The sequence below is a fragment of the Phyllopteryx taeniolatus genome, chromosome 13 (genome assembly GCF_024500385.1).
Source record: "Phyllopteryx taeniolatus isolate TA_2022b chromosome 13, UOR_Ptae_1.2, whole genome shotgun sequence".
Classification (NCBI taxonomy): domain Eukaryota; kingdom Metazoa; phylum Chordata; class Actinopteri; order Syngnathiformes; family Syngnathidae; genus Phyllopteryx; species Phyllopteryx taeniolatus.
The window spans coordinates 24465164-24474875 of NC_084514.1; the positions used below are offsets into that span (position 1 = coordinate 24465164).

The 9712-nt window shown below is 46.8% G+C and overlaps 1 protein-coding gene across 1 annotated transcript; it reads left to right on the top strand.

Moving 5' to 3' along the window:
• The first annotated feature begins 6089 nt into the window (after nt 1–6089).
• On the top strand, nt 6090–9504 carry LOC133487963 (uncharacterized). The gene has a single exon (XM_061795314.1). It carries the CDS (start codon nt 6360–6362, stop codon nt 9420–9422), a length of 3063 nt encoding a protein of 1020 aa, XP_061651298.1. The 5' UTR covers nt 6090–6359; the 3' UTR covers nt 9423–9504.
• The last annotated feature ends 208 nt before the right edge of the window (nt 9505–9712 follow it).

Consider the following 9712-nt stretch of genomic DNA (forward strand, 5'->3'; position numbering starts at 1 on the left):
AGCGCCCCATCCCCACTATACACAGTGTTGGTGGTGCACTGCTTTCCTCTCCTGAGACGTCGGATGGTGGACCAGAATTTCCTCGAAGCCGTCCGGAAGTCTTTCTCCATGGCCTCACCGAACTCCTCCCATGCCCGGGTTTTTGCTTCAGCGACCACCAGAGCTGCATTCCGCTTGGCCAGCCGGTACCCAGCAGCTGCCTCAGGAGTCCCACAGGCCAAAAAGGCCCGATAGGACTCCTTCTTCAGCTTGACGGCATCCCTCACCGTTGGTGTCCACCAACGGGTTCGGGGATTGCCGCCACGACAGGCACCGACCACCTTACGGCCACAGCTCCGGTCGGCCGCCTCAGCAATGGAGGCGCGGAACATGGTCCACTCGGACTCGATGTCCCCCGCCTCCCCCGGAACATGAGCAAAGTTCTGTCGGAGGTGGGAGTTGAAACTCCTTCTGACAGGGGATTCTGCCAGACGTTCCCAGCAGACCCTCACAATACGTTTGGGCCTGCCACGTCGGACCGGCATCTTCCCCCACCATCGGAGCCAACTCAGATCAGTGATCAGTTGACAGCTCCGCCCCTCTCTTCACCCGAGTGTCCAAGACATGCGGCCGCAAGTCCGATGACACGACCACAAAGTCGATCATCGAACTGCGACCTAGGGTGTCCTGGTGCCAAGTGCACGTGTGGACACCCTTATGCTTGAACATGGTGTTCGTTATGGACAATCCGTGACGAGCACAGAAGTCCAATAACAGAACACCGCTCGGGTTCTGATTGGGGGGGCCGTTCCTCCCAATCGCGCCCTTCCAGGTCTCACTGTCATTGCCCACGTGAGCATTGAAGTCCCCCAACAGAACAATGGAGTCTCCAGCGGGAGCGCTCTCCAGCACACCCTCCAAGGACTCCAAAAAGGGTGGGTACTCTGAACTGCTGTTTGGTGCATAGGCACAAACAACAGTCAGGACCCGTCCCCCCACCCGAAGGCGAAGGGAGGCTACCCTCTCATCCACCGGGGTGAACCCCAACGTACAGGCGCCGAGCCGGGGGACAATAAGTATACCCACACCTGCTCGGCGCCTCTCACCATGGGCAACTCCAGAGTGGAAGAGAGTCCAACCCCTCTCGAGAGGACTGGTACCAGAGCCCAAGGTGTGTGTGGAGGCGAGTCCGACTATATCGAGTCGGAACTTCTCGACCTCACACACCAGCTCGGGCTCCTTCCCTGCCAGAGAGGTGACATTCCACGTCCCTAGAGCCAGCTTCTGTAGCCGGGGATCGGATCGCCAAGGTCCCCGCCTTCGGCCACCGTCCAGCTCACACTGCACCCGACCCCTATGGCCCCTCCCACAGGTGGTGAGCCCATGGGAAGGGGGACCCACGTTACCCTTTTGGGCTGTGCCCGGCCGGGCCCCATGGGTGCAGGCCCGGCCACCAGGCATTCGCCTTCGAGCCCCACCACCAGGCCTGGCTCCAGTGGGGGGCCCCGGTGGCACGCGTCCGGGCAAGGGAAAACGAAGTCCATTGTTTGTCGTCATCATTAGGGGTCTTTGAGCCGTGCTTTGTCTGGTCCCTCACCTAGGACCTGTTTGTCATGGGTGACCCTGCCAGGGGCATAAAGCCCCAGACAACTTAGCTCCTAGGATCACTGGGACACACAAACCCCTCCACCACGACAAGGTGACGGCTCAAGGAGGGGACAATAAATGCCATAAAAAATATTTTTATTTAACTGCATGCCTCAAGGACAGTTGCCAGCTTTTGGTTTGGAGTTCAAGCAGCTGACTAGCTTGTGGTTCTGTTTGTTTGGCAGCAAAAACTGCCTCTTGATTCTTCAGTAAATGAGAGATCATTTCCAGTGTTGAATTCCACCTTGTGGCTACATCCTGCATGAGTGGCTCATTTTCTTGCCCCAGTTTTGATTGCTCCTGGTGTAGTTCCTCTTTATAAGCAGGGCTGTGTTTAAAGTGACCCACTATCTTGCCACATCTTTGCTAATGCATCACTAAACCCACTATCAGCAAGGCTAACAGTCATAGCGCTTTGCAAATGTGAGCAATCCAAGGCATGTGTTGAAATGGGAGGTGTCTTGTTGCACCGACCATTGTTCATGCACTTCGTTCCAGTTATGGTTACTTTTTGTACAACTCCCCTTTCCTCTGCCACAGAGACAAAATGCTCTCCACAGTTTTCAGCATAGTCTCTTGTGATTTTCTTCGGCACAGCCAGCCTGCACAACCTTTATGTCCGACACCAAACTAGTAGTATGTGGGGTTCTACAAGGAAGCATTTTAGGACCACTTAAATTTTTACTTTATAGTAATGACATGAGAGATGCTTGTTCCTGTAACTTGTATTTATACGCAGGTGATGCAGCTTTGCTCAGGTTCAGGGGTGTCAAACTTGGGGACAACTGTCTCAGGGCCCTGAGCATTTGGGGGGCCCCTGGCTGTCTCGCAGGGGGCCCAAAAAACCCCACCCCACCCCAGTCAACAAATTATTTTTGGAGGGGGCCCTCCATGAAGGTATTATATGGGCTATGGACCCCCTGAATCAGGGGCTACGCCCCTGCTCAAGTCACACAAAGACAAGAGCACACTTCAAAATAGGCTAGGAGAGGAACTCACTAAAAAGCAGCTGGTTATGTGATAATACACTGTCACTTCATTTAGGGAAGACAGAGTATGTTCTATTTGGGTCTAAACCCACATTAAATAAGGCCCAGGAGATAAGAATAGAGGTCGGGTCTGTTGCGATAGATGCAAGGACATCAGTGAAGTAACTAGGGTGTGTTTTAGATGACGTTTTGGGTGGGGAGGGAATGGCCTTACAGTTGCTGGGTAAATTTAACGCCTGAACAAAGTTTCTTGCCAGAAACAAAATGTTAGAAGGACGAAGTAGTTGAGGCTCGAGTGACACAGCTGAGGCTCAACATGGTACATAAGGTAATTAAGAACAGGACCCCAGTATACTTTAAGCAGCTCTTTTTCCAGAGCTGGGGAATCTCACAAACACAGAACTAGGTCCGTCTCAGGCAATCTGCTCCCCCGGAGGAGTAGAACTAAAATGGGGCAATGCTCATTTGCCTACAAAGGAGCGGAACTGAACTGCCTTTCACTGTTAAACGGAGCACAAACCCACAGTTATAAATTGAATGTTAGGAAATGGCTACTAGCCAAAGTCCAAAAAGAGAGGGAGGAATTATTAGCATGTGTACATGATGTGTCGTGCTATGTCATTTTATGTTTGTGTCTTGTCTTGTATCTTATGTTAAAACAAAGGACACCAATGGGCTACGACTATAGTGAGCAATCATTGACATTTGTTTTTAATCCATGACGTATTTTAAACTGAGATGTTGAATAAACTATCGATCGATCGATCTATCTATCTGTCCGTCCATCCGTCGAGCTACCTATCAATCTATCCATGTCGCAACTAAAAGCAAGTCCCTTGTACAACCCCAATTCCAATGAAGTTGGGACGTTGTGTTAAACATAAATAGAAACAGAATACAATGACTTTCAATCATGTTCAACCTATATTTAATTGAATACACTACAAAGACAAGATATTTAATGTTCAAACTGATAAACGTTATTGTTTTTAGCAAATAATCATTAACTTTGAATTTTGTGGCTGCAACACATTCCCAAAAAGCTGGGATAGGGTCATGTTTACCACTATGTTACATCACCTTTTCTTTTAACAACATTCAATAAACATTTGGGAACTGAGGACACTAATTGTTGAAGCTTTGTAGGTGGAATTCTTTCCCATTCTTGCTTGATGTACAGCTTCAGCTGGTCAACAGTCCGGGTCTCCATTGTCATATTTTACGCTTCATAATACGCCGCATTCAATGGGAGACAGGTCTGGACTGCAGGCAGGCCAGTATAGTACTCTTTTACTACGAAGCCACGCTGTTGTAACACGTGCATAATGTGGTTTGGCATTGTCTTGCTGAAATAACCAGGGGTGTCCATGAAAAAGACATTGCTTGGATGGCAGCATATGTTTCTCCAAAACCTGTATGTACCTTTCAGCATTAATGGTGCCTTCACAGATGTGTAAGTTACCCATGCCATTGGCACTAACACAGCCCCATACCATCACAGAGGATGGCTTTTGAACTTTGCGTCCATAACAGTCTGGATGGTTCTTGTCCTCTTTGGCCCGGAGGACACGACGTCCACAATTTCCAAAAACAATTTGAAATGTGGACTCGTTGGACCACAGAACATTTTTCCACTTTGCATCAGTCCATCTTCGATGAGCTCGAGCCCAGAGAAGCCGGCGGCGTTTCTGGGTGTTGTTGATAAATGGCTTTTGCTTTGCATAGTAGTTTCAGGTTGCACTTATTGATGTAGCGCCGAGCTGTGCTGTTTCCACATCTGAGAAAAGAGAGGAAAATCTAGCTCAGGATGATCGAAATGACCATGTGGATGCGAAGCTGGTGCTCCTCCGATGAGCGCGTTTTCCCACTTTGTGAATGCTGACGAGAAGCAGCCAATTGTATGGTGTGAGTTTGTCCCTCTGAAGTAATAATCAGACGAAATCAGTCAGTGAAGCTGGAGGGGGGGGGTCACTCTCTGTGTGAAGCATGCTGTGGTGCAGATTCAGTCTGGTCATCTGTCGGTTCCATACCTTGATTTATACTTTATCTGGCTTGAAGGACCATCAAACAGAAAGGATTAAAAAAGGAATATGATGTCTCCATCTACAACCCCAATTCCAATGAAGTTGGGACGTTGTGTTAAACATAAATAAAAACAGAATGCAATAATTTGCCAATCATGTTCAACCTATATTTAATTGAATACACTACAAAGACAAGATATTTAATGTATTTACTGACTATTGGTTTTCTGAAGTGTTCCTGAGCCCATGTGGTGATATCCTTTATACATTGATGTTGGTTTTTGATGCAGTGCCGCCTGAGGGATCGAAGGTCACGGGCATTCAATGTTGGTTTTCGGCCTTGCCGCTTACATGCAGTGATTTCTCCAGTTTCTCTGAACCTTTTGATGGTATTATGAACCGTAGATGATGAAATCCGTAAATTCCTTGCAATTGTTTGTACGTTGAGGAACATTGTCCTTAAACTGTTCGACTATTTTCTCACGCACTTGTTCACAAAGAGGTGAACCTCACCCTATCTTTGCTTGTGAATGACTGAGCAATCCAGGGAAGCTCCTTTTATACCCAATCATGGCACCCACCTGTTTCCAATAAGCCTGTTCACCTGTGGGATGTTCCAAACAGGTGTTTGATGGGCATTCCTCAACTTTCTCAGTCTTTTTTGCCACTTTGGAACGTGTTGCAGCCATAAAATTTTAAGCTAATGATTATTTGCGAAAAACAATAAAGTTTATCAGTTTGAACATTAAATAGCTTGTCTTTGTAGTGTATTCAAATAAATATAGATTGAACATGATTTGCAAATCATTGTATTCTGTTTTTATTTATGTTTAACACAACGTCCCAACTACATTGGAATTGGGGTTGCAGTTCAGTTTTAGAGTGGCAAGGTACGGGGAGGTGCTCCTGTTAGAGAGCACAGACTCATATCCTGATTGATTTTGGTCTGCAACAACACAGAACAAGAACTAGATATCAATATCAGATGTCTAATACACATACATTTAGTGCACATTGCACACCAGTGTACTTTACATAAATCATTGTATTCAGTATTTAAATAAGAGAACAATATATACAATTCACATTCACATGCACGACGTCATTTTAGTAGCTTAGCATATTAGCCAAAAGTGGTGATTAGCTTAAACTTAAGTGACATCACATACAAGTAAACATATCTTGGATGGTCTACAATAATAATTGCTAAAACCAATAGTTTATCAGTTTGAACATTAAATAGCTTGTCATTGCAGTGTATTCAATTAAATATAGATTGAACGTGATTTGCAAATCATTGTATTCTGTTTTTATTTATGTTTAACACAACGTCCCAACTTCATTGGAATTGGGGTTGTAGTCAAATGGAAGACTTCCATCCCATCCTATCATCAGGCAGGAGGCGGGGTACACGCATGCATGTTTTTGGGATGTGGGAGGAAACCGGAGTGCCCGGAGAAAACCCATGCAGGCACGGGGAGAACATGCAAACTCCACACAGGCGGGGCCGGGGATTGAACCCCGGTCCTTAGAACTGTGAGGCAGACGCTCTAACCAGTCGTCCACCGTGGAAGACTTATCAAGGGTAATAACAGCCACAAACCAGAAAGTCCACTTACAAAGTGCACAATTTGGAAGAAAGAGTAAGTAAGCATGGGAATGCAGCCCTATGGGGGGCACAAGTCAGTGCAAACTGTAGGCCGGTCCCAAGCCCGGATAAATGCAGAGGGTTGCGTCAGGAAGGGCATCCGGCTTAAAACCTTGCCAAACAAATATGAGCGTTCATCCAAAGAATTCCATACCGGATCGGTCGTGGCCCGGGTTAACAACGTCCGCCACCGGCGCCGTCAACCTGCAGGGCGCTGTTGGAAATTCAGCTACTGTGGGTCGAAGTCAAAGAAGAAGAAGAAGAAGAAGAGGTGGAAAGCGGGTTCTTCGGCAGAAAGAGAAGAGGAAAACACAGAGCCTAGAACTGAATGTGGGGACTTTGAATGTTGGGACTATGACAGGAAAATCCCGGGAGTTGGTTGACATGATGATTAGGAGAAAGGTTGATATATTGTGTGTCCAGGAGACCAGGTGGAAAGGCAGTAAGGCTAGAAGTTTAGGGGCAGGGTTTAAATTATTTTACCATGGTGTAGATGGGAAGAGAAATGGAGTCGGGGTTATTTTAAAAGAAGAGTTGGCTAAGAATGTCTTGGAGGTGAAAAGAGTATCAGATCGAGTGATGAGGCTGAAATTTGAAATTGAGGGTGTTATGTGTAATGTGATTAGTGGCTATGCCCCACAGGTAGGATGTGACCTAGAGGTGAAAGAGAAATTCTGGAAGGAGCTAGATGATGTAGTTCAGAGCATCCCAGACAGAGAGAGAGTCGTAATTGGTGCAGATTGTAATGGACATGTTGGTGAAGGTAATAAGGGTGATGAAGAAGTGATGGGTAAGTACGGTATCCAGGAAAGGAACTTGGAGGGACAGATGGTGGTAGACTTTGCAACAAGGATGCAAATGGCTGTAGTGAACACTTTTTTCCAGAAGAGGCACGAACATAGGGTGACCTACAAGAGCGGAGGTAGAAGCACACAGGTGGATTACATCTTGTGCAGACGATGTAATCTGAAGGAGGTTACCAACTGTAAGGTAGTGGTAGGGGAGAGTGTGGCTAGACAGCATAGGATGGTGGTGTGTAAGATGACTCTGGTGGTGGGGAGGAAAATTAGGAAGACAAAGGCAGAGAAGAGAACCATGTGGTGGAAGCTGAGACAGGACGAGTGTTGTGCAGCTTTTCGGGAAGAGGTGATACAGGCTCTCGGTGGATGGGAAGAGCTTCCAGAAGACTGGACCACTGCAGCCAAGGTGATCAGAGAAGCAGGCAGGAGAGTACTTGGTGTATCTTCTGGCAGGAAAGGAGAGAAGGAGACTTGGTGGTGGAACCTCACAGTACAGGAAATCATACAAGGAAAACGGTTAGCTAAGAAGAAGTGGGACAATGAGAGGACCAAGGAGAGGCGAAAGGAATACATTGAGATGCGACACAGGGCAAAGGTAGAGGTGGCAAAGGCAAAACAAGAGGCATATGATGACATGTATGGCAGGTTGGACACTAAAGAAGGAGAAAAGGATCTATACAGGCTGGCCAGACAGAGGGATAGAGATGGGAAGGATGTGCAGCAGGTTAGGGTGATTAAGGATAGAGATGGAAATATGTTGACTGGTGCCAGCAGTGTGCTAGGTAGATGGAAAGAATACTTCGAGGAGTTGATGAATGAGGAAAATGATAGAGAAGGGAGAGTAGAAGAGGCAAGTGTGGTGGACCAGGAAGTGGCAATGATTAGTAAGGGGGAAGTTAGAAAGGCATTAAAGAGAATGAAAAATGGAAAGGCAGTTGGTCCTGATGACATTCCTGTGGAGGTATGGAAGCATCTAGGAGAGGTGGCTGTGGAGTTTTTGACCAGCTTGTTCAATAGAATTCTAGTGCGTGAGAAGATGCCTGAGGAATGGAGGAAAAGTGTACTGGTGCCCATTTTTAAGAACAAAGGTGATGTGCAGAGCTGTGGCAACTATAGAGGAATAAAGTTGATGAGCCACACAATGAAGTTATGGGAAAGAGTAGTGGAGGCTAGACTCAGGACAGAAGTGAGTATTTGCGAGCAACAGTATGGTTTCATGCCTAGAAAGAGTACCACAGATGCATTATTTGCCTTGAGGATGTTGATGGAAAAGTACAGAGAAGGTCAGAAGGAGCTACATTGTGTCTTTGTAGATCTAGAGAAAGCCTATGACAGAGTACCCAGAGAGGAACTGTGGTACTGCATGCGGAAGTCTGGAGTGGCAGAGAAGTATGTTAGAATAATACAGGACATGTACGAGGGCAGCAGAACAGCAGTGAGGTGTGCTGTCGGTGTGACAGAAGAATTTAAGGTGGACGTGGGACTGCATCAGGGATCAGCCCTGAGCCCCTTCCTTTTTGCAGTGGTGATGGATAGGCTGACAGATGAGGTTAGACTGGAATCCCCGTGGACCATGATGTTTGCAGATGACATTGTGATCTGCAGTGAAAGCAGGGAGCAGCTGGAGGAACAGTTAGAAAGATGGAGGCATGCACTGGAAAGAAGAGGAATGAAGATTAGCCGAAGTAAAACAGAATATATGTGCATGAATGAGAGGGGTGGTGGGGGAAGAATGAGGCTACAGGGAGAAGAGATGGCAAAGGTAGAGGACTTTAAATACTTGGGGTCAACCGTCCAGAGCAATGGTGAGTGTGGTCAGGAAGTGAAGAAACGGGTCCAAGCAGGTTGGAACGGGTGGAGGAAGGTGTCAGGTGTGTTATGTGACAGAAGAGTCTCTGCTAGGATGAAGGGCAAAGTTTATAAAACAGTGGTGAGGCCAGCCATGATGTATGGATTAGAGACAGTGGCACTGAAGAGAAAACAGGAAGCAGAGCTGGAGGTGGCGGAAATGAAGATGTTGAGGTTCGCTCTCGGAGTGACCAGGTTGGATAAAATTAGAAATGAGCTCATCAGAGGGACAGCCAAGGTTCGATGTTTTGGAGACAAAGTTAGAGAGAGCAGACTTCAATGGTTTGGACACGTCCAGAGGAGAAAGAGTGAGTATATTGGTAGAAGGATGATGGGGATGGAGCTGCCAGGCAAGAGAGCTAGAGGAAGACCAAAGAGAAGGTTGATGGATGTCGTGAGGGAAGACATGATGGCAGTTGGTGTTCGAGAGGAGGATGCAGGAGATAGGCTCTCATGGAAAAGGATGACGCGCTGTGGCGACCACTAACGGGACAAGCCGAAAGGAAAAGAAGAAGTAAGTAAGCATGGGATAAAGGAGTTGACTTTGTTTTTGTTTACTATATTTGACAGAAGGCTAAACATAAAAACAAATAAAATATACAGTATGTATGTAAGCCCATACTAGAGCATGTGTCTCATGAATGTTTTCCTGTGCATTGTGATGCGTCAAATCCAACCTTAGAAGCAGCATAACACTGCACTCCTTGCATTTCAAATTCTGTGGCCTGTTATACAGTCAATGTATTTGATTTGTGGATGGTTGTTCATATGTTAGTA